At 48.1% G+C, this 23,932-nt stretch overlaps 2 protein-coding genes across 2 annotated transcripts in view; one reads left to right on the top strand and one right to left on the bottom strand.

Moving 5' to 3' along the window:
* CSF2RB (colony stimulating factor 2 receptor subunit beta) overlaps nucleotides 1–1,837 on the bottom strand; it is a 29,227-nt gene extending 27,390 nt beyond the window's left edge. The window contains exons 1-2 of the mRNA XM_032779206.2: nucleotides 1,550–1,837; nucleotides 261–429 (exon numbers count right to left, since the gene is read on the bottom strand). Coding sequence (XP_032635097.1) covers nucleotides 261–330 — 70 coding nt within the window. The 5' untranslated portion in view covers nucleotides 331–429; nucleotides 1,550–1,837. The remainder of the gene's footprint in view (nucleotides 1–260; nucleotides 430–1,549) is intronic.
* Nucleotides 1,838–9,904: 8,067 nt separating this feature from the next.
* Nucleotides 9,905–23,932, top strand: part of LOC116824102 (cytokine receptor common subunit beta-like) — a 47,392-nt gene continuing 33,364 nt past the window's right edge. Inside the window, exons 1-4 of the mRNA XM_075064071.1 lie at nucleotides 9,905–10,180; nucleotides 15,467–15,636; nucleotides 20,265–20,394; nucleotides 21,942–22,156. Coding sequence (XP_074920172.1) covers nucleotides 15,573–15,636; nucleotides 20,265–20,394; nucleotides 21,942–22,156 — 409 coding nt within the window. The 5' untranslated portion in view covers nucleotides 9,905–10,180; nucleotides 15,467–15,572. The remainder of the gene's footprint in view (nucleotides 10,181–15,466; nucleotides 15,637–20,264; nucleotides 20,395–21,941; nucleotides 22,157–23,932) is intronic.

The following is a 23,932-nucleotide window of genomic DNA, read 5'->3' on the forward strand; positions in this document are numbered from 1 at the left end:
CATCCATGCACCCTCCCATCTATAAGTCCATCCACATTTCCATCCATTTACCATACCACCATTCACATAAACAATCGCCCTCTTGCCTGTCAGTCTAGTCACCAACATACACATCTGGAATGGCAGAGGGAGCAGTTGAGCAGAGGAAAGGGGGAAAGAAGAAAAGGGAATGGAGAAGAGTAAAGGGATTGGAGGGAGGGGAGGGAAGATGATAAAAAGGGCAGGGAAGAAAAAGAAGAGGAAAAGAAACTGAAACTCACCTCGAGATTCTCCAACCCTGAAAGCCCAGCACAGAGCCAGTAGAGCCATGCAGAAGGCCTTCATGTTCATACCAGCCTGAGCCCACCAGCTCAGTCCTGCTCCTGTGCTCTGGGTTGGTTGCCAGCCTGGGGTTCTTGCACTCACACTTGTTAAGTCCTTCTTTGTCACCTGTTGAATGTGGAAGCCAAGCTCTGATGGTCAAGTGGAAGAGGTTGGGACCTTCTGTGAGACAGAAAACCTCCCCTCCTGCACTGAGGGGACCTTTCACTGATCCATCAAGGCCACAAGGGACCATTAAGTCACCTAGTAAGACCTCCAGTAGGCAGGGGAGGCTCTAGGGATTTTGCTGCCCAAAGTACAGCAGGCAGGGTGCCCTTGCGGCGCTGGCAGAGCACCCCCCGTGGCTTGCTGCCCCAACCACGCTCTTGGCATGCTAGGGCCTGGAGCCACCCCTGACTGTAGGACATAGGCTGGAGAATAAAATTTACTTCCAGGACCAGTTCATTGCAGGAGAGAGGGGAATTCAATCTCCATGTTCATTCACCACTGGGCTTCCCCCGCACACATACACAGCTTTTCATTTGTTTGCAAGCCTGCCCTGGAGACTCACCATCCTACCCTACCCTGCCCCATCTCCCCCACTCATATACATCTCCCCTCTCTTGGGATGAGATGGGGATTCAGTCTTCATGTTCCTTCAGTTCTAGGATTCTCCCCCACATGCTTCTCCTCCAGCGACACCCCTGGAGAGAATTGCTTTGAAGTGATTCCAACTGGCAGTTTGCAGCGACTCCCCTGAAATTGCTTTGGGACCCGCTTCACAGGCACAATCCCAAAGGAGATTTATTGTCTCTTTTTGTGGGATCTAGCATTGAATTCGGTGATGTAAAGCCCATGGGCCAAATTCTTCACTGGTGTTACTCAACTGAAATGAAAGGAGTTGCACCACTGGAGAATGTGCTCCCATTTTACTGCTCTCTAAAGAGTATAACAGACCCACCCCACCTTTGGCACAGCCACATAGCCGAGCCTCTGTGCTCTGGGGATGTCTGGTCTGTGGTTTTTCCCCACTTGGGGGAGCATGGAGAAGGAGATCCACCCAGAAAGACCCCCAGCTTCCTAAATGCCATTTCCTTTGATAGAATATAGCCTGCTAGACAAGTGAACATTCATCACAGAGAAGAGATTCCACTGTGACTAATGGCTCCAGATCTCATGAGCCCTTGTCTGTCTGGGGACAGGCTCTCTCTTCAGGTACCCTTTCCCAGTAAAGGCAGAGTTTCCTCACCTGAGCCAAGAGCTGCCGGCGGAACAGCTGCCTCACAGCAAGTGGATTGCTGACCCCCTCAGTTCTCACTCCCTGGCAGCTGGAGGATCTTTACACATACAGGAATCAGCTTTGATCATGGCTGTCCAAAACTGGACTGGATCCCCCTGGGAAATTATGAAGTTGGGGTATCCCCTGCACCTTTTGCCCTCTGCGGGCTTCCACACCCCTATAAGCCTCCTTCCAGCGAGTAGACACAGTTCTGAATGCTCTGAAGTTGGAGTGTGACACTCAGACTCCGAACTTCCTATTTTTGCTGTTTGACACTCTTGGAGTGCCTACTGATGCAGTTCTTAAAATCTGGGCGGGGAAGGAAGTATTTCTCTTTTCCTTGTTATGTTGTATTGTTTCTGATTAAACAGTTTCCAGGAATCAGAGCACACTGTTTTTTTGAAATCAGGAGTATTATGCTGCTAAAAGAGGCTGTCCCTCGCTTCCTATCTCCTCCTCCCCTTCCCCCCCCCCCACCTACTTGGACTCTTGGGAAGAAGACAGATGGAAAAGGGAAGTAGTTCCCTCCCTTTCTGTCCCCCCGTTTGTTTCATCCAGCTGCTGTATCTTTCCATGACCTAGATTGTAGATCTTTGGGGGCAGGGGTTACTCTTTACTACATTGATCCCTGGTGTCCCAGTGAATTCAATGAGCTTTGCATCATACTTTAAATAATAAAGAGAGCACAAGAGGAGCTAGAAGAAAATTAGAGCGTAGAAATGTAGGATAACTCATCTAGGAATCCCACATGGTTTTAAATACAACTTCCTGTAATTACCAATTAGCCTTCAACCTAGAGGCCCATGAAGTGGGCTATGGAGAGTTGTGAGTGTCAAGGATGGGGCCCTCTGAAGCCTAGCAGCCCCTTGGCATGAGTTATAAGGGTCAAGGTGGTTGCATGAAGGCAAACTGGGGGCCAGCATTCCTCTGAGGTTGGCTATAAAGGCATTTATAGGCCACAGATGGGGCGTTCTGCAATGCAGTGCCCAGGGAGACTGTGTGTAAGGGGCACGGCGAGGGGTGACTGGCGACAATGGCAGGCTATAAAAAGTTATATCAGGCTGAGTGTTAGGGCACACTGGAGTCCACCAGCCCCGTGAGACAGATTGCAAGGGACCAGAATGAGTCAGACTCAAGAGCAGAGCTCCATTTGCTACAGGGTACATCTGCACTTCAGGCTGGGGTATGATTCCCAGTTCAAGGAGACATACTAATGGTAGTTTAAAATATAATGCAAACAGCAGTGTGAGCAGTGGGAAGGGCTAGCAGCCCCAAGTATGTACCCATCCAAGACCCTAGGCACAGTGGAAGTATACGGGAACAAGACCCTTGGAATGATTCCCTGCATAGCTTATCAGAAGGGACTTTTGCAGACATCTAGTTTGACCGCCTGTCCAACTCAGGCCATAAGGCTTCCCTGAATTAAATTCCTTGTTGAACTAGTGCAGATCTTTTAGAAAAACAGCGAATCTTGATTTTAACATTTCCAGTGATGGCAAATCTGCCATAGCCCTTGCTAAATTGTGCCCTGATAAAAATGTTAAATAGTGTAGGGCCACGAACCAATCCCTATAGACCCCACTAGCAATACAATGATGATTTTCCATTTACAGTTACATTCTGAGACCTATCCATTAGTCAGTTTTTAATTCATTTAATGTGCCATGTTGATTCTGAATCAGTCTAGTTTCCTAATCAAAATACCCGGCAGTACCAACTCAAATGCCTTACAGAAAGCCAAGTATATTACATCTACACTATACCTTCATCAACCAAACTAGTAATCTCATAAAAAATATCAAAACTGATAAGATCGATTTGCCATAAACCCAAGTTGATTGGTGTTAACTGTAATTCTTTACTAATTGAGTTCCATCTCAGCTGCTCCATTAATTTACTTGGGATCAACAGGCCTATAATATCCAGGTCATCCTGTTTACTTTTTAAAGTATTGGCACAACATTAGGTTACTTCCAGTCCTCTGGAACTTTTCCAGTGTTCTAAGACTTATTGAAATCCAACATTCACAGCCCAGACGTCCTCAATCAGCTCTTTTAAATTCCTGGACCTGCTGATTTAAAGATGTCTAACTCATAGGCACTGACTCTGTGGGTGTTCCAGGACTGGAGCACCCATGGACAAAAATTAGTGGGTGCTCAGCACCCACTGGCAGCCAGCTCCCCCCTCCTGTCCCAGCGCCGCCCCGTCCCTTCCAGCACCTCCTGCCTGCCGCATTCAGCTGTTTCGCAGCGTGCAGGAGGCTCTGGGAGGGAGGGGGAGGCGTGCGGATGGGGCATGCTGTGGGGAGGGGAAGAACTGGGTGGGAAAGAGGTGGAGTGTGAAGAGGCAGGGCAGGGGTGGGAACTTGGGGGAAGGGGTCAGGTGGGAGCGGGGCCTGGGGCAGAATGGGGGATTAAGAACTCCCCGGGCCCAGAGGAAGCCGGCACCTATCGTACAGTAGTTGCTGTTTAACATCCTTCTGAGTTACTATTAGAATACAGAATCTTTCATCTTCATCATACAATATGAATACATCACCCTGCTTCCCACCCACCCCCAAATACAGAACAGAAATGGTCATAGATAGGGCCCTACCAAATTCATGGCCATGAAAAACACATCACAGACCACAAAATCTGGTCTCACCCCGTGAAATCTGGACTTTTGTGTGCTTTTACCCTGTGCTATACAGAGTTCACGGGGGAGACCAGCGTTTCTAAAATTGGGAGTTCTGTCTCAAAAGGGCGTTGTAGGGGGGTTGCAAGGTTATTTTAGGGGGGTCATGGTATTACCACCTTTACTTCTGTGCTGCCTTCAGAGCTGGGTGGCTGGAGAGAGGCAGCTGTGGGCCTGGAACCCAGCTGTGAAGGCAGCACCCCGCTAGCAGCAGCACAAAAGTAAAGATGGCAATACCATACCAAGCCACCCCTACTTCTGTGCTGCTGCATTCAGAGCTGAGCAGCCGCCAGCCAGAGTGTGGTGGCTGCTGACTGAAGGCCCAGCTCTGAAGGCAGCAGCGCAGAAGTAAGAGTGGCTTGGTATGGTGTTGCCATCCTTACTTCTGTGCTGCTGTGGCGGTGGCTCTGCCTTCAGAGCTGGGCTCCTGGCCAGCAACTGCCACTCTCCAGATGCCCAGATCTGAGGGCAGCGCCATCAGCAGAGCAGCACATAAGTAAAGTAGCAGTACTGCAATCACCTCTACTATAACCTTGTCACGTCCCACAACTTCTTTTTGGATCAGGACCCTTACAATTACAACACTGTGAAATTTCAGATGTAAATAGCAGAAATCATGAAATTTACTATTTTTTCAATCCTATGACTGTAAAACTGACCAAAATGGATTGTAAATTTGGTAGGGCCGTAGTCATAGAAAACATGTGCCATTTCTGTACTACTGACAATTCTATCATTTCTGTCTAGTAATAAACCCGTACCATTGTTGGGACTTCTTTTCATGGAATTTCAGTACTGTAGCAAAGATTTCACGGGATTTCCTCACTGTGGAGAGAACAGGGGGAGGGAGAAGGGTCTGTGAGCAGGCAGTGAGAATGTGTGGAAGTTTGGCTGTTAGCACCTGTATAGGAAAGCATGCCATCAAGGAACTGAGTGGAAGTGTATGCACATGGCTGGTGCAAGGAAGTTTCACGCCCTAGGCGAAACTTCTACCTTGCACCCTCCACCCAGCTAACTCCGCCCTCCCATGGCAGCTAACTCAGCCCCCCACCTGGGGCTCCCCCACCGCAGCAGCTACCCCCCCACCACAACTGCTAATCCCTCTCCACCCCGTCCCCCCACGGCAACTAACCCCACCTGGGTAGACTCCCCCTGTCCCCCCACTGCAGCTAACCCCACCCGGGGAGACTCTCCCCCATCCCCATAGCAGCTAACCCTGCCTGGGGAGACTTCACCCCTTTCTCCTGCCATGGCAGCTAACCCTGCCTGGGGAGACTCCCCCCACGGAAGCTAAACCTGCCTGGGCTTTTCCCCATCCAGCTCACCTTGGCGCTGCCTCCTCCACTGAGCACACTGGCACCGCTCTAATTCTCCTCCCTGCTTAGGCGTGTGGCGCCAATTGGAGGAGACTTAGAGCTGGGCTGTGTGCTCAGCGGAGGAAGTGGAGAGCTGGGCGACCTTTCCCTGTGTGCCTCCCCCCGCACCCGTCACTCCCTCCCCACACGCCCCCCCACCCAGCTCACCTCCACTTCACCTCCTTGCCTGAGGGGACTTTTAGGCGCCCCCAATCACTAGGCCTCCTAGGCGGCCACCTAGTTTGCCTAAATGGGTGCACCGGCCCTGTGTATGCAGGGGAAGAAGGGTTTGCTTTTCAGCACTCTGTAGAACCAAATGATTCTCCAGAGTCCAGGGTGATTTTTCCCAGATACAGGTTTCCTGTTTGCCAGAGGTCATTCTCCCTCCCTTTCCTTCCCCTGCAGAACAACCCCTCATTCACAGAACTGGCTTGCAAGATTGGTGGTGGAGGGATGTGTCTCTGCCAGTCAAAACGAACCTTCAGGTTTCCTTTGCTTGAGTAAACCCCAGGGCTAAGTGACAGGTGATCCAGCACACAGCTTCTAAGCCTCTAGGAGGCTTTGTAACCTGGACACGTCAATCAGCTTTCAGATGCCTGGCAGGTCCCTTGTCTCACCTGGAGGACAGATTGTGAGCCAATCAATTACCGCATCCCATGTTATTTCAGTCCTCTGCTTTCCCCTCCTCACTCCAACCCTGCGAGGCTTTGAAAGTGGAAGTTGTATTTAATTTTGTAAAAGACACAATCTCCATCAAGCTTTCAGTTCATGAAAAATACAAGCCATCACCTGCTTCCAGGCAGGGTGTATGCTAATCGGTTGTGGAGTCAGAGGTGTCTGGATCCTTCAGCCGAACGCCTCCACACCTGGCAAGTAGGAACAAAGAGGAGACTTCCAGTACAGTCTGCCATGGCCCCTCCCCAGACTGTTCTAATTAGCAGAAGTTCCCTTCCCTTCCCTTCCCCCGCTGCACAATGGACCAACTTCAGAGAAGAGAAATAAGTGTTTATTATTCAGAGCAACATGCCTCTTGGGCAGGGATGCTCAACTTTATTAAGGCTTATGATACTGTCTCACATGATCTTCTCATAAACAAATTAGAGAAATATAACCTAGACAAACTAACTATAAGGTGAGTGCACAACTGGTTGGAAAAGTATACCCAGTAAGTAGTTACCAATGGTTCACAGTTTAGCTGGACAGGCATACGAAGTGGGGTCCTGCAGGCACCAGTGCCAGAACTGAGGGGGACCAAGGCGCCATAGCTTCCCCCCCTCACACACTTTTTAATAAAAGAAACATAAGCACAGAATTAATGTCACCTGCAGATTCCCTCCCGCCGAATAATAGATTATTCGGGTGAGATGCTACAATTACACCTTTGGCCCACCAGAAGCTGCTGTGGTGCCAGCCCCTGGCCCCACCCTTGCCCTGCCCCCATCCCACCTCTTCCTCAAAGTCTCCGCCCCCTTCCTGCCCTCATTCCACCTCTTCCCCCAACTCCCCGCCCTTGCCCCACCTCTTCTCCGCATCCTCCCCTGAGCGCGCCGGGTCCCCGTTCCTCCCCGTCCCTCCTGGAAAGTTCTAAGCACCACCAAATAGCTATTAGTCAGTGTGGAGGGGAAGCGCTGGGAGCGGGGGGAGGAGTGGGGACATGGTGCACTGGAGGGAGAAAGGAGGTGAAGAGCGGGGAGCTTGGCAGCCGGTGGGTTCAGAGCACCCACTAATTTTTCCCCGGGGGTGCTTCAGCCCCAGAGCACCCACAGAGTCAGTGCCTATGGCAGGTTGGGTGGTGGAAGAGAAATGCTAGTCCAGTATAGCTGGGCCTGCTGTACTCATGCTACTCCTGGGGGCACATGTGGCTCTGCACACTCTCCTCTCTGCAAGCACCACCCCCGCAACTCCCATTCACCACAGTTCCCCATTCCCGGCCAACAGGAGCTGCGGGGGCGGTGCTTGCAGGCAGGAGCAGCGCGCAGAGACCTCTGCTCCCCTCCCCACCCCCCCCAGCCCAGGCAGGCAGGGAGCCTCCCTTAGCAGCAGCCCCACTGCACCGCCAGAAATCGCCGGAGATTGCGATCAACAGGGAGCTGCACCTAGGGTCGATGGGAGCTGCCACTGGCTTGCGAGCCTTGCAAGGAAGAACACTGGTCTAGATCAGTGGTTCCCAAACCACTGGGAGCTGTGACTGGCTGAACCTGCGGACGCAGCAGGGAAAAAACCAGCCCGGCCCATCAGGGGCTTTCCCTGCACAAGGGGTGGAACAAGTTTGGGAACCACTGGTCTAGATAATATTTCATACTGCCCCAGGGCAAAGGACTGAACTAAATGACATATCAGGGTCCCTTCTAGCTCTGCATTTCTATGATTATATTGTCCGTCCAGCAGCACCTAGCACACTGATGGCTCTGTATAGTTAATATATAAAAATCCCATACAAAATGCTACATATAGGCCCTGATTGAGCAAAGCACTTCAGCACATGCTTAACTTTAAGCACATGAGTTAGCCCTCTGGTTTCCATGGGACTACTCACATGCTTGCAGTTAAGCACATGCTGAAGTGCGTTGCTGGACCAGGGCCTAATGGAACATTCAAGCTCCAAAGTTATCTGCACAATTCAGGAAATTCTCTAGTGGAAAGGACATGTCCCATTGTTACAATTAACACCTAAGATAACAAAGAGACTAAAGAAAGCAATAGCCAGTCTATTTTTTTTCCAGTTTGTCATGGTCTGTTTTACTGTGTCCCCAGTATAATCAGAAGAGCTGGGTGAGTAAGGCATATTTTGGTTCAATGGTAATGCTGACACAAGGAATTGTTTTGGGGTCAAATGAAGCATTTTGACAAGACTGAAATGTTTCATTTTGATCCACCCTCTTAAAAATAAAATTAGAGGGAATTTGGAAACAGTTGTTTCAAACAAAACCCAAAGCATTTAGTTTCAAAACTGTCAAAACATTTCATTTTGATTTGGGGGGATTTTTTAAAAAGTTCTCCCTCTTAACCCCCCCCCCGACCCCACCCACCCACACACTGAAATAATTCAGTGAAATTGACATGAATGTGTCAAATATTTTGGTGTCACAGAGTCTGCATTTTTTTTTGCCAGGAAAATGTGAACATTTTCATCCAGCTTTTAGTCAGTGAATCAGTTTCTCCTGTTTGTGTGGGTTTTACACCTAGCAACAAGAGAAAAAAACATTTAAAAAAAAGCAAGGAAAATGTGATTGTAAAAAACACGAAAATTTGCGGAGGGATTCAACTCTAATCCTAATCTAATCTGAAACCACTTTTAATTGTTTGTTTTTTGTTTTTTTACAAATAGAATAGATTTCAAGTTAAGGGCATCCCTTTAAAATTGCACACGTAAGCTGCATGCTGCCTATTGGTGCAAGTACGTTACAGTACTATCTTCCATTATATGATTGCACAGTATTTTTCAAATATATCATAATTTTTATATAATCTAAGAAACATAAGTAGCCCTTATTAGGAGCAATATATGACTTTCTTAAAGGATTTTTTTTTTTGAACAGCCCTGCAACTGAAAACCAATTATTGCAAGAAAATTTTTATAAAAGTGTTTTCTTTCATCCAAATTCCTCATATTAAAAATGGCTAAGCAGATTTTGCTGAAGCTTTCAAAAAAAATTCCACTTTCAGGCAAAGACCAAGCTGGGGAGATTTCAGCCCCGTAAGTAAAAGTTTCAGAAATTTATAAGTGACAGAGAAAAGGGAGTTAAAGGTTCATACTAGCTTCCACTCTAACTATAGCAGGGTTTGAAATAATAGCAGTTTGCTGGTACTCTGTTATGTAAGGCTGCAAAAGTTGATTAAAAAAAGGAGGAAGCCAGAGAAGGAGTGAAATTTGACCGAGCAATTACGTCATGGAAATTATCATCAGTCATCATGGGTCCCATTTCCTAAAAGTGGTAAGAGTTACAGAAAGCCATGGGATTTAATGCGTTCAAGGAGGAACCCTGACGCTCTCTGGTTTTATGATAGGGAACTTAAAATATTTTGGCCTGGAGAGAGGAGGAAGGAAAGTGACTTTGCAGTCTCTGCACTGGAACAATACATTTCCCTCAATGCTTCCAGGAGTAGCTCTGAGTTCCCAGCATGCCCCCCGGTTACACAACTGGTTACAACCCCCCCTTCCCCCACCCCGAGGGATTGTAATCAAGGCATACATTAATAAGCAACATAGCAGCTGTCCCTTTAAGCCTGATGTGGGAGCATAGTGAATTAGCTTAACTCTTCTGGGGGCTGGGGTGTGCAGAGGGAGTATATGCTGCTGCTACAAGAAGAGGCTAGCCTGTAGCTGGGCACTGAGAAGGTCTCTGTCTGCAAGAGGCTCCTAAATAAAGTGGTTTGGACTCCCAGCATAAACAAAGATTTCCTTCAAAAGCTGAGTCTTGTGATTAAGAATGTAGGGGGACTGGAGCTTCCCAGTGGAGCACATGGCAGAGAGATAGAGATCTATTTAAGAGCAGGATTCTGCTCTGTACAAGAGGTCCAATCATTGCTGCATACACACAACCAAAGGACTTGCAGGAGGGGAGAGCAGGTAGGTATCTGGTCCACCTGAAAAGCTGACGAACCTCAGACTCCCAGCAGAGATGAGCTCACACCAGGGGAGGGGGCATCTCAGGACTTTTGTTTTCAGAGAGCTGCAACTCTTGAGTCCTTAAAGAGTAAAGTCTCTGTGGTTAAGAAATTCCTCTGCTAAGTCTGCGTTCCTTGCTTTCCTGCCACATTGTCCCCTAAGGGGTTAAACGGAGTAAATGACTAGGGTGCTCAGCAGGTCTCAGACATCAGTTTAAGGATCTAGGGTGGCAGGACAGTGGTGCCTCACATCGCAAGAGTGTCAGACAAAAGGCCTAAGCCTGGGAGTGTGTCCTAGAGTCCCACAGCTAGAAGCAATGATAAGACTCTGCCCAGGCCCACTTGGCCTGGAAGCACATGGGACCAGTCATTGGGTCCATTCACAACAGACTAGGGACCACATAGAGTGCTACTGGGCCAGGCTGTGACAACTGCCAAGTCTCCAGGGTAATAGGGAAGAGTTTGTCAGGCCCAGAACACTGGGATGGCTGGACCTTAACACAGCCAGGAGCGGGAGAAACTCAGGAAATATGCCTGGGAGTGAATCTCTGCATCCAATAGTGGCTGTACCTCCATCTCCCTGTGCTGTACCTCATTAATGCCATGAGGTCCTTGAACAATGGTGTGCTGCTCAGGTCCTTTTCCACAGATATGTCCCTAGAAGAGGGAAAAGACATTGTCATCTCACATGATCAATGCAGATCCCTGACTGGGCTGCAGGAGTCTGTGCATCTCTCGAGCAGTCACCTGAAAGCATCGTCTCTTTACCTGATAGTGTCATCCTGGTATTAGCAGCACCGGATGCATTTAAGCTACAGCAGAGTCTGAAGGGTCAGCATAACCCCAGGCGGTAGATAGCTAGACATGGATGGGAGTGGGAATCTAAGCTCTCAGAAAGGGATAACAGAGCCTGCACCCCAAAGGGAGCGCCTATGGACCTGAAGGAGTTAAGAGCAGTTTGGTGCTTTGGCAGCCCCACCCCACCACACCTGTTAGGCATGCCATTCTTAGAGGAGAAGTCTTAAAAAGGGAGGTGCCCAGTTCAGAAGGTACATAGACCTCTCCCCACTAGTTCCCAGAAATGAGCATCATGGTGGATGAAGCTAGTAGAGGTTTCTTGCAAACAATGCACAAAAGCCCTGAGGATGCTGAACCAGAATCATCAGGTAGTTCCTAAAAGGAGGGAGGACAGGGGCATACTTGAACTATTTTTGCGTTGTGCTTTCCTTTGTTACCTTTCCTTGGATGCTCGAGGACAGCTGGGCAGGTAGGGCTAGAGGCTGGCTGCAGTAGCAAGAAGCCCAGGAAAGAAGCAGATGGTCTGAAGAAGCAAATCTTAGTCACCTGCTACAGGGACCCTGGGTTGGAACCCAGGGTAGAAGGAGGTTGGGTTCCCCTATGGGCCCCCAAGGAAAGGCCTGGTGAAGGCTCTGGACAAGAGTCACAAGTCCTAGTAGGCCTAGAGTTGAGCCAGAAACCTGATGCAAGGCTGCCATACTGTTTTGGACTGGACTCAGTCCCTTCCCTTCGGGGTAAGTCAGAGTGTGACCTGGCTGGAGGAGGCTGAGTTGCAAGACAGAGGGGACCACCAGCAGCCAGCCTGAATGGCTGGCTGGCAGGGCAATAAAAGGAGGGAAAACCCTGTGCTCAGCCACAGTGGGGTACACTGGTGGATGAGTCTCTGTCACAGGGCCCCAAGACAGGTATGGTGCCTGGACTCCATTCAGTCTCAGGAAGGCTTAACAGCCAGAGATTCAAATGCTTGGATTCCCCTCACACCAAGCTGGAGGGCAGCTAAGAGGAGGTGCTTGACTGGATCTGTGACGATGATCACACAAGGAGATGAGTTCATTGGAAGTGACCTCATGCCATTCCTGTAACAGGAGTGCTGGATGGGGTAGTCAGCTGCAGAAGGACTGGGGCAGTGTCTCTCATATACACAAATGAGACACCTCCCCTCAGAGGCTGTTCTCTTTCACAAAGCAGAGATACCATATCAGCAATCAGCTTGCATGCACCCCCAGCCTGTTCTCACAATCTTGGGTATTGCCCAAGTCCCCTTTCAGATAGGGTGGTGTGAGTGGATGAAGTACAGAACATACTGAGCCACATAAACAGAAGCAATCTAATCACATCTAAACAGGAGTTTCCTTCTGCTTTCTGTGGCACTTGAGCATGCTACTCATTTCTACAGAATCCAGATGGTATCACAGGGAAGGAGTACAAGTGAAACCCAAACACCAGAGAAGAGAGAACCTGAAATCCAAACACAGCCCAGAAAGTAAGAATCCCGGAATTTGGGGAGGCTTAGTCTCTAGCAGGCTAATGTCTTATGTACCCCAATACTTTGTGATCCAAATGCAGTCTCACCTCTAGCCTTTGATGATCCTGCTGCATAGATAGATCAAGTTTCCCTTCTTGAAGTCCTTCTTGCTTCCACACAGAAAAGAGGTTACTTACTTGTAGCTCACGTTCTTGGAGTATACTGCCCATGCAGTTCCCTGTTTCTGAGATGCACACTGAGAGCTGGACTCATCAGGAAAGCATAGACATGTTTCTATAGGCAGGGCAAAAAACTATCCACTTGTCCTAGACAGGAGCGCCAGCAGCCTTTTTGGTACCCTAGGTGGTGGAAGGTCCCGCCCCTAAAATGGCACCCCCGACGGCGGTGGTGGAAGGTCCCGCCTCCAAAATACCATCGCCCCCTAAATGTTAGCGCCCTAGGTGACCACTTAGGTCGCCTGATGGGTTGCGCCTACCCTGGTCCTAAACTACTATTATCATATCCCTGAGACAGTCTTACAAGAAGATACCTCAGCTAAAGAGGGGACTGTGCATGTCAACTCCATTTTTGCTCGACATGGATGTATCTGACAGTATTATACAGCCACGTGCCAAATTTAGTGGGCCTGAGTTTAAGTAGTTTGCAATAAAGTAGGGGGATTTGGCAGGTGACCGCCTCCTTATTATCCCCAATCCAATGGGCCGGTGGCAAACTGAGTCAAAATAATAAATTGCCTATAGAAAAAGGCTGCGGAGTCAGACTCTGATCCTGCTTAGAACTGTTTAATCACAGAATGGCACCACTGAAGCATAGGCTGTCACCAGCTGCTAGTTTGTTAAACAGGAAACTAAAAACAAGAATCCCTCCACGGCTGGAAATTGATGTCGAAATCACTGGGTATTCAGGAAGCATAGAGACAAATAAGGCAAAATGAAAAAAATCAGTATAATTTGGGGGCCTGGGAGCTGTAACTGCTTTGTGAAAATGGTGCTGTGCCTATCTGTGATAGAAGACAATGGTCACAGGCAGAAGTGACATTGTCACCCCAGATGGACACACGCTAAAGAGGAGTCGGTGACACTGACTGCACATTTTAGAAGGGAGGGAAATAAGTGGTAGTGAGTTACTATTGGAGGCATGACCCAAAGCTGATTGAAGTCACTGAGAGCCCAGGGGGCAAGGTGCTGCACGCACATGCAGTGAAAAGCAGTCACTGCCCCCAAAATCTCACAGCCTAGGTTATGGTAAGTTACAGCGGGGCAGGGGGAGATAAATACAGAACTCCTGTTGCTAGCGCTACTTCCCTTTTCCTTCGCTCTTCTTCGCAAGTGTCTGACTGGGCATGGGGGCAAGGAGATAGGAAGCAAAGGCCAGCCTCTGTTAGCAGCATGTTACTCTTGATTCCTAGAAAACAGCATGTCCTGATTCCTCCAAACCGATTAAGAATCAGTGGAAGGTCACAAAGAAATGAGATATTTCCTCCCCCTCCCAGCTTTTAAGAACTGCATCTGCAGCAGGGACCTGGTGGGTGTGAAAAACACCAACAATAGGAAGTTCAGTGTCAGAGTCTCACACTTCAGCTCCACGGTGTTCAGGGCTGTATCTGCTCCTTGAAAGGAGGCATATAGGGGTGTGGAAGCTTTCAGAGGGCAGTAAGTGCAGGGGATACCCCAGCTTCATTATTTCCCAGGGGGATCCATTCCAGTTTTGGATAGCCATGCTCAATGCTGATTCCTGTATGTGTAAAGACGCTCCAGCTGCCAGGTAGCGAGAACTGAGAGAGTCGGCGATCCACCTGCTGTGAGGCAGCTGTCCCACCAGCAGCTCTTGGCTCAGGTGAGGAAACTCTGCCTTTACTGGGGAAAGGGTATGTGGCAGAGAGAGCCTGTCCCCAGACAGACAAGGGCTCATGAGCTCTGGAGCCATTAGTTACAGTGGAATCTTTTCTCTGTGGTGAATGTTCACTTGTCTAGCAGGCCATATTCTATCAAAAGAAATGGCATTTAGGAAGCTGGGGGTCTTTCTGGGTGGATCTCCTTCTCCATGCTCCCCCAAAGTGGGGAAAAGCCACAGACCAGACATCCCCAGAGCACAGAGGCTTGGCTATGTGGCTGTGCCCAAGGTGGAGTGGGTCTGTTATGCTCTTCAGAGAGCAGTAATATGAGGGCACATTATCCAGTGGTGCAATTCCTTTAACTTCAGTTGAATTATACCAGTGGAGAATTTGGCCCATGGGCTTTGCATCACCGAATTTAATGCTAGATCCTGCAAAAAGAAACAGTAAATCTCCTTTGGGATTATGCCTGTGGATTGTATCCCAAAGCAATTCCTGGGGCACTGGGTGCAAACTGCCAGTTGGAATCACTTCCAAGCAATTCTCATCTGTGGTCCCGCTGGAGGAGAGGCAGATGGGGGAGTATCCCAGAACTGAAAGAGCATGAAGACTGAATCCCCATCTCCCTCCAAGTGGAGAGAGGTGTATTTGAGTGGTGGAGATGGGGTAAGCTTGGGTAGGATGGTGTGTCTCCAGGTTAGGCTTGGCAACCAACGGGGGAAGTGTGGGTGCATGTCTGTGTGTTCGAGGGAAGCCCGGGGAACAAATGAACATGGAGACTGAATTCCCCTCTCTCAACAGCCTAGGACTGTTTCTTGCTGATGAGGTTAATGGGGACAATGCTTATTTTAGTCAAACAGAGCACAATTGGCTATCAGTTCTCTGGGCATTCAGCAACGCCCTGGTAAGGAGATGAGGACCTTGTTCTGCAATGTATTGGTCCTGCAAAGTAAATGTAATTTTCCATCCTGTGTCCTACAGGAGGTCTGACTAGGTGACCTAATGGTCCCTTGTGGCCTTGATGGATCAGTGAAAGGTCCCCTCAGTGCAGAGAGGGGAGGTTTTGTATCTCACAGAAGGTCCCAGCCTCTCCCACCTGACCATCAGAGCTTGGCTTCCACATTCAACAGGTGACAAAGAAGGACTTAACAAGTGTGAGTGCAAGAACCCCAGGCCGGCAACCAACCCAGAGCACAGGGAGCAGGACTGAGCTGGTGGGCTCAGGCTGGCGTGAACATGAAGGCCTTCTGCATGGCTCTACTGGCTCTGTGCTGGGCTTTCAGGGTTGGAGAATCTCGAGGTGAGTTTCATTTTCTTTTCCTCTTCTTTTTCTTTCCTACCCTTTTTATCATCTTCCCTCCCCTCCTTCCAGTCCCTTTACTCTTCTCCATTCTCTTTCCTTTATTTCCCCCTTTCCTCTGCTCAACTGCTCCCTCTGCCATTCCAGATTGGTATGTTGGTGACTAGACTGACAGGCAAGAGGGCGATTGTTTATGTGAATGGATGGTATGGTAAGTGGATGGAAATGTGGATGGACTTATAGATGGGAGGGTGCATGGTTGAATGGAGAAATGGATGGATGGAAGAGGAGAAGAGTGAGTAGATGGATGGAGGGACAAGTGGGCTATTGTGCAAATGTGTGAACAAGCTGGCTGGTGAGTAGGTGGAGAAACTGGAGGTGCAGTGCATGGATAGACAGAGCCTTGAAGGAGAGTGAAGGGCTAGAACGACACGTAGATTCAGGTAGGAGTGTAAGTGAATGAATATCCATTTGGAGGTGTGGACAAATGGGAGGATGACTCTGTGAGGTGTGTGTGAGAGAGAGACAGAGAGGAAGGGGGAATATATGAGGGTCAGGGAGACAGAGTAAATCACCAGTGTCAATGTCAATGACTCACCTCTATGGGTGTCCATCCCTCTGAACCGCCTTAGTTTCTTCTTTACCACTGCAGAGAACAAACAGGACCCTCTGTCCAAGGGCAGCTCTAGGCACCAGCAAAGCAACCATGTGCTTGGGGCCGCCCATTTACAGGGGTGGCAGGGATCCAGCATAGGAGCAGAGAACCAGCAGAGGGTCCTGGAAGCTGTAGTTCCTTGGTTAGCTCCCTGCCTATAGAGCAGCCCTGGAGCAGGGAAAAAGCTACATTTCCTAGCATTCCCTCGGCCACTACCAACAGGAAAGGAAGGGGGAGGGAATGAGGTAGCTAAGACCTCATGCTGCAGCCTGCTGTGACTGGAGAGCTGCACTGTGAATGATAGGGATACCATATTTTAACATTCAAAAAATAGGACACTTTACGGGGAGGGAGGGTAGCCACACCCTGCTACCATCCACTCCCTCCGATTGCACCTCACAGAAACTCCAACCCATCCAACCCCCTTGCTCCCTGTCCCCGATTGCCCCCTCCCAGGACCCCTGCCCCTAATTGCCCTCCAGGATCCCATGCCCTATCTAAGCACAGCTGGTCCTTGTCCCTGATTGCCCCCTCCCGGGCCCCCTGCCTCTAACTGCCCCTTGGGACCCCACCCCCTATCTAAGCCTCCTTTCTCCTTGTCCCCAACTGCCCCCTCACATAGAGACCATGTTTCACCCCACTCCCCCTAGAACCCACCACCTGTCTCCTGACAAACCCTTGGGACTCCATGCCTATTCAACACTGCCTGTCCCTGGACTGCCCCCTGAACCTCTGCCCCATCCAACCCCTGCTCTGTCCCTTAACTGCTCCCCCGAACCCTCCCCTTCTCCTACCCCCAGCCCCTTACCGTGCCACTCACACCAGTGTGTCTGGCTCCAGGCAGCGCCAGACATACTGCTGCATACACGCTGCTGGTGCTCTCCCACGGAGCCAACACTCCCTCCCCCCACCCCAGCACCTGCCTTCCAGATTTGAACACCTCAAAATTCAGGAATGCCAAGCTCAGTTTGGGCAGCTGTTACTTCATTTCTCCAAATCAAATATGCTGACACAGTAACTTGCTGTAGAAAAAGTAGGATAAAATTAGCAAGAAATGCTTCCCAGTGGTTTTAGGACTGGGATTGCTAATTTCAACAGCCATTGCCTTTTGTTTGTTTGTTTGTTTAAAAGGAAGACAGCGATATTGCTTTGGCAATATTCCCCATAGAAAGAAAGAGTGGAACAAAAGAATAATAAAGGCACCTCAACTTTTCCTCTCATTTATGTAGGACAGTCTTAATATATATGCATCCAGATATCCTCCAATCATACAAGCTGAAATTTGTTCACTTTACTGCAGCTCTGTAACATATGGGAACCATCCTGTCTGTGTTTTGTGTACATCCAAAATTCCTGCTGAATGACCTGCCCCTGGGAGCAAGTTACCAGTGACCCAGGGCTGCGATGGAAGGAGGGGGCGGGGGGGGCGGAGAGCCCGGGGGGGGTGGCAGGAGGTGTGGGGGAGGGCAAAGGTGGGGGTGAAAGGGAGAGCCCAGAGCTGGGGTGTCAGGGGATGAGGGTGGTGGGGAGAGCCCAGGGCTGCGGCAGCAGGGGGGTGCGGCAAGAAGCCCAGGGCTGGGACAAGGGGCAGCCAAATTTTTTTTGCTTGGGGTGGCAAAAAAACCTAGAGCCGGCCCTGCTTCTGTCTTGTCCATTGACTGCTCCTGTTTCTAGGTTTAATCTGTGCATAGTTAGATCTAGTTGTTTGTTGCTTTGTTCTAGTTCAGTGAACCTAAGAGAGGGAGGAATTTCTCCAAATTCCACATGTTCTCTCTGAGCCTCTGCTGCCCCAGCTCTGCATCAAGCCCAGACCCCGTACAGACCCTAAAATGAGTTTCAGAGGAGGTGGCTCATGCACATCTCTCTTTCCAGAGGTGGATGTGCATGTCTGATGTCTGCTGTGCTGGGCCAATCACACTCCCCAGCCCAATGTGCTATTGGCAGGGCTTTCATCCATCATGCCCTTGGGAAAGACGCCCAAGTCTCCGAGCCAACTGACCTCCGACGCCATTAAGCTATGTGATCCATTCACAGGTCCAAATCCCATGCTGACACAGGACAACCCTCTTCATTGCTGAGCCCTTCACTTGGGCCTTAGAGGCATTTTGTGGCATGGCTTGATATCATGACGTCACAGTGTATTACTGCCAGCGACACCTCCTGAAATAATGTAACAATAATGAAAACAATAAAACAGTGACAAAACAAAATAAATAAGTTTGTTTTGAAATGAAATTTTGAAATCTTTCTGATGCTCCACAAACTCTTCAGAATTTCCATTGTCTGAGTAATTTAACAGCCTTTGGTTTCATTTCAGTTTAGAAGGAAAACCAATTTTGTAATGTTGAACTGTCCCATTCAATGGGAATTCCGCGTGTGGCCCAGCTTTAGCCCTGCTCACAGACAGCACAGACAATTCTACTTCAATCAAGGGTGGCGTCTACCTGGAAATTTTACACACCAGAAGGGACAAGATTTCCCTCCTGGGCCACTAATAAGGAACCTATTGCATCTCAAACTGGATTTCCAGCAGTTCTAGATTATCTGCTGCATGTGAGGTCCCCAAACCATCTGCATCTTCTCAGAAAATGAACGAAGCACCTATCTCTGTTCCCTATCAGCACCAGGAAGGGAGAACTATATTTTCCCATTCCATTTGCTAGATTTTTAAGAGGCCTTTTCAATGTTTCTCTCAACCCCCACATTCCCGGGTAGGGAACCTACCTTTCCCGGGACTTAAACCTCATTCTAACAAAACTGATTGGCCTTTCCTTGGCGTCACTGATAAATGCCTCCCTCTTAACAGAAGTCTCTTAAAACTGCCTTTCGATTTGCCATGGTTTCTTCTGGGAGGGGCAGTGAAGTACAAGCAATAATCTCCGCTCCACCCTATCCAACAATCCACAAACACAAAATCATTGTGAGGCCCCAGTTGAATTTCATCACAAACAGTCTATCTTCTACATTATATTGTTCCCTAGATCCCATTCCCCTCCCAAGGAAATGTATATCTACACCTTAGACATTGTGTTAAAAAGCCAAACAGACATTTGTAGCTCTCTGGGAAAGATGTCAAGTAAAACCTCAAAACAGACACATTCTCCGTGGGTTAAGAGGTGCACCGGTCTATGTTACGCCTTCGGGAAAGTGCAAGTTCCTGCATGGATAAGATCTTACTCCACTAGAGCACCTGCAGCACCATAGCTGGCCTTGGGCACCAGGACTGTGGTTCAGGAGAAGGAATAGAGGTGGTTGGTGGGCGCACTCCTGTATGCAAGGGTCGTCTGACCCATGACACTGTGAGGACGATCATGCACCCCCCACGGACATGGCTTTAAACGAGGGTTCTGTACCCTCACCACCAGGGCGACTCCCACAATGCAAATCAGAACTGCCAACCCCCAGCATTCAGAAATCAAGGGTCAGACCTAAAAAATCCTGAGAGTGACTTAAATATCATGAGATTTGAATGAGAATACAGCTGGAGGGGGTTGATTTGTCATTTGGTGTTGTTGTATTTAGGCTCATCCTTCAAGCTTCCCTTCTCAGCTGTGTAGGTCAGACACTTACTTTTTTTACATGAAAAGTGAGAGTCTCGGGTAATAACCTCAATGCAGAAGTTGGGGCTTTAAGAAAAACACTCAGTAGCTCGAGACTCATGATAGACTCACACAAGTTGGCCAGACTATGAATGCACAGGGATGATTCTCCAATTATCATGACTTCTGGTAAGTAAACCTCTCTTTTCCAGCCTCTGGATTGTGAGCATTGGGGAGTGGGAGGTTTTTGTTCATGACATCCCTGACACAGGAGCTAACTGACATGCAAGGGACTCCTGGGAAAGTTTACCCATTTGTTCCTCATTTCCCCATGTTTGCCTTTCCCACCATAGCACCAGTGTGCACATCCCATTATTCCTCACTGCCCATCTCTATGATCCACCAGCAGCGTTGTGCTTTCCTTCCCCCTGCAGAGAGCCTCCCAATGCAGAGCCTGCGCTGCTACAATGACTTCACCTCACAGACGACTTGCACGTGGCAGGAATGCACAGCAGCTCGACGCTTCCTCAATATGACTCTTCACCATGAGGACATTAGAGGCGAGTAAGTGTCTGACCCCAGCTCTGCTGCAAAAGGATTCAAGAAGAGTGGAATGGGAAGAGGGAAAAGGATCCAAGCTGACAGCCAGGCTTTGAGGAGCACGTGGACACTTGTGCTGGCCCTGCTGCGGGGTGGAAGTTGGATACTCTTTTAGGTCTGCATTGGGAGGATGGGGAGATACGAGAAGGTGCACTGATCAGTTTATTTTCATTACTTTTTCTATCACTGTCCCTTGGTTTTTCTGGGGGATCCCAGGTGTGAGTGATGGCAGGGCCTGTTAGCTTACTGCACCTGGAGTGGAAAAAGAGGTGTCAGAGTACTGCTGTAGTAATGCTCATTCATCAGCAGAGGAGAGAGCGCTGGCTCTGCTCTCACAGACCTTCCACACCTCCCTTCTTTGCAGCAGGGTCAATGGGAACATTCTGTTCTATGTGGGGTTTTGCACTGCCCTCATCACTGTCTTTTCTGAGTGCCTTCCAGTAGTGCATTTAAACAACATGACTACACAGCTGTAAGATGGGCTTAGCTCTCTGATCCTTTCCCCCAGTGGGAGAAGCAGCTGCAGTGCAGTTTGAGTAGTTTTTTGTTTGGAGTAGGAGGAGTGTTAATATACAAATGTTGCTCTGTAGTTGCATTAAAGAAGGCAGGTCAAAGAAATGCACCTTGCACTTGGAGCATAAGGTGGTGAGGTTTGGGATGGTCCTTAGTTCTCGGGGGAGTTCATTCCACAATCTCAGAGTAGTGCCAGAGAAAGTTGTGTCCTCTGCCCAGGTCAGCTTTACCCTTCCTGTAGGAGTTCCTGTGTGCCAGAGGAGCAGATTTGTTGACTATGGTCTTCATCCTGGAGTTTTACATGATCTGTTAGATAGCCTGAGCTCAGGCCAAGGGAGTGCCATGAAGATAGGGACTGACACCTTGAACTTTATTTGACATTCTATGGGAAGCCAGTGTAGTGAGCAGAGGAGAGATCTGATGTGTTTACCTAAGCCAGTGTTGCTGACATCACCACAGAGACGGCCCACACCTGCTGATAATGGGGCAGCACAACCCCAGAACAGCTCAAGTCATCCTCCCCCTGCAGCAGCTCCTCCTGGAAAACAGTGGCCTCTGCCTGCAGTTCAAAGCTGTTCCTCCTACCTCTGCCTCTCCCAGACAGGTGCATCTCCCAGCTCCCTGGCTCAGCTGCCCTGCAGGGAGAGGGCCTGTCTGCACCATGTGACCCAGCAATGGTGGGGGACACATGACCCCACATGCACCCCTATGCATCGCCTCTGGCTCCCTACCTTCCATACTAACTGCAAGGCTCATTTCTGTGACCGGCCTTCTCTAATATAAATACAGAGCAACGTGTGTATATGTTCTCCCCCTTATGCTAGGGCAAAACAATAATTGTAGCAGACACATATTCACATTTCTTAAAGATTTACTGGAAGGTGCTCAGATACTACAGCAATGAGTGCAGTATAAGAACCTATACTGAGTAGACTAGAATAAATGTGGGGAAGATTTCAGGAGCCTAATTTTGGATTAGCTATCTGTATCTAAATCAGCTCCTCCTCACCCTCTTTCTTTGCACATGGGAGAAGCACACAGATCCCATGTGAGCCTCTGGAAGCCAAAGAGTTGCCAATCTGCCAGGACTTCTGTGTCTGCTGGAGCTGCCACAGGAACAGCACCCTTTTTGCAATTGGGGCGCACGACAATTACAGTTTCAAACCTGATCGGTTGCTGCAGGCCGAGCTGAACGTCAATCTCTCCCAGAATGGTAAGGGCAAGACACCACTACTCTCTTCCCTCCAGGAATATTTTTGATTCGCTGAAATGAATACTTCTTCCAATGTGAAGGTCCCCCAACCCTAAGCAAGAATCCTGATCCCCAATCAGAGTGGATTGGTTTAAATCAAAACCATTTAAATTTTAATCATGATTGAAATCAGCAGGCCGCAAATCTTGATTTAAATCCTCAATTTTAATTTTTTTTTGTATTTGTGCTTTTTTCATTATTTTTCTAAAGAGATGTTGATTTTCATTGGTTGATAACCATTAACACATGTTGCTTTGCAACTAAATATAGCCTTTCGAAAGGTGACAGAGATGTAGTAATCTATCAGTGCCGAATATCTTTTAGGGTTAATCCCAGGTTGACCCTAGGGACCTCTGCTTTTGTTTCTTAGCTCCAGCCCTTGTCAAAGTCCAAACAGCAGAGATGAAAAATCTTCATGTCCGCTATCTTGATTTCACTTTTCCAGCATTCAAACCGATGGCACAAGGCCTTCTGCAGGTTCTTCTCCATGAATGGACGGAGCAATCAACAAATTGTGTCCTACAACAGTCCACTTAATTTTGATCGTCCACCTGGATAGGTGGGGGGAGCCACCCTTCTCATCTGTGTGCACTAGTTGAGAATGGGCATTCTTATTATTATTCCTTGTAGCATGGAATACAGATATTACAAGTAAGATTAATGCATGCAGCAACTTACAAGCATTTTATAGTCTAAACACTAAACACATCCTTACAAGTCTAACACCTATCTTGAACACTACTAACATATAAGTGAACTGATCTGGTTTCCAGCTATGAATTTTTCAGTGCTCAGCTGATGCTTACAGACTTTGCAGGAGCTGGCACCTGGTTTACTAGCATCGTAATATCTATACACTTTTTAAAAGCATGTATATAGTCTAACATACATTTATTCAGATTCCTACTTACTTTTTGTACTATGTTACAAAAAGGCGAATGACACATTTCTTATTTACTAGGTTATGTTTAAATTCTACTTGTGATTAGTATCAAGCTCAATTAGGATAGACATTCAGATTCAATTAAAAAGGCACAAAACCAGAATTTTAATTTGTATTATGATTACTATAATCAGTTAAATAAAACTACTTTATGTGTGCTGGATACACAAGACAAAATGTTTGTCAAAATATGTTTTGCATTTAAAATTAAGAAGGAAGTAGTAATTGACTTTAATTCATTGTTTCGGATCACCATATTCTTCAAGATTTTAAAACTAGTAGATCTCGTCCTCTCACACCTAGCTTTTATACAGAGATTGGAAGAGCAAAACAAGCTTTCCTACTTTTTCAGCTCCAATTGGTTTCTTAATGTGGAATGAACTAGTTGAATAAATAGAAATGAAGAAAATATTCTCTAAGCACCAACAGAAGAGGTTACTGCTATCAAAAGCTGCTTTTAGCACCGTATCAAAATCTGAATCCAGGTGCTTAGCCAGAGACTTCCGTCAGTTCACAGTCTCACAGTCTTTAAAACTTGGCAGCAAATGTGTGTTGCTTAATATTATTATTGTAATTGATTTAAATTATTATAATAGATTATGATAAATTTAGGCTTTAAGATAGTTGTCATAATTTCCCAATTTAATTTTAAAGACAAGGTTACTTACCCTGTAACTGTTGTTCTTCGAGATGTGTTGCTCATATCCATTCCATTTAGGTGTGTGCGCACCGCGTGCACAGCCGTCGGAGAAACTTTTTACCCTAGCAACACTCGGCGGGTCGGCTGGGCGCCC

The sequence above is a fragment of the Chelonoidis abingdonii genome, chromosome 1 (assembly GCF_003597395.2).
Source record: "Chelonoidis abingdonii isolate Lonesome George chromosome 1, CheloAbing_2.0, whole genome shotgun sequence".
Taxonomy (NCBI): Eukaryota; Metazoa; Chordata; order Testudines; family Testudinidae; genus Chelonoidis; species Chelonoidis abingdonii.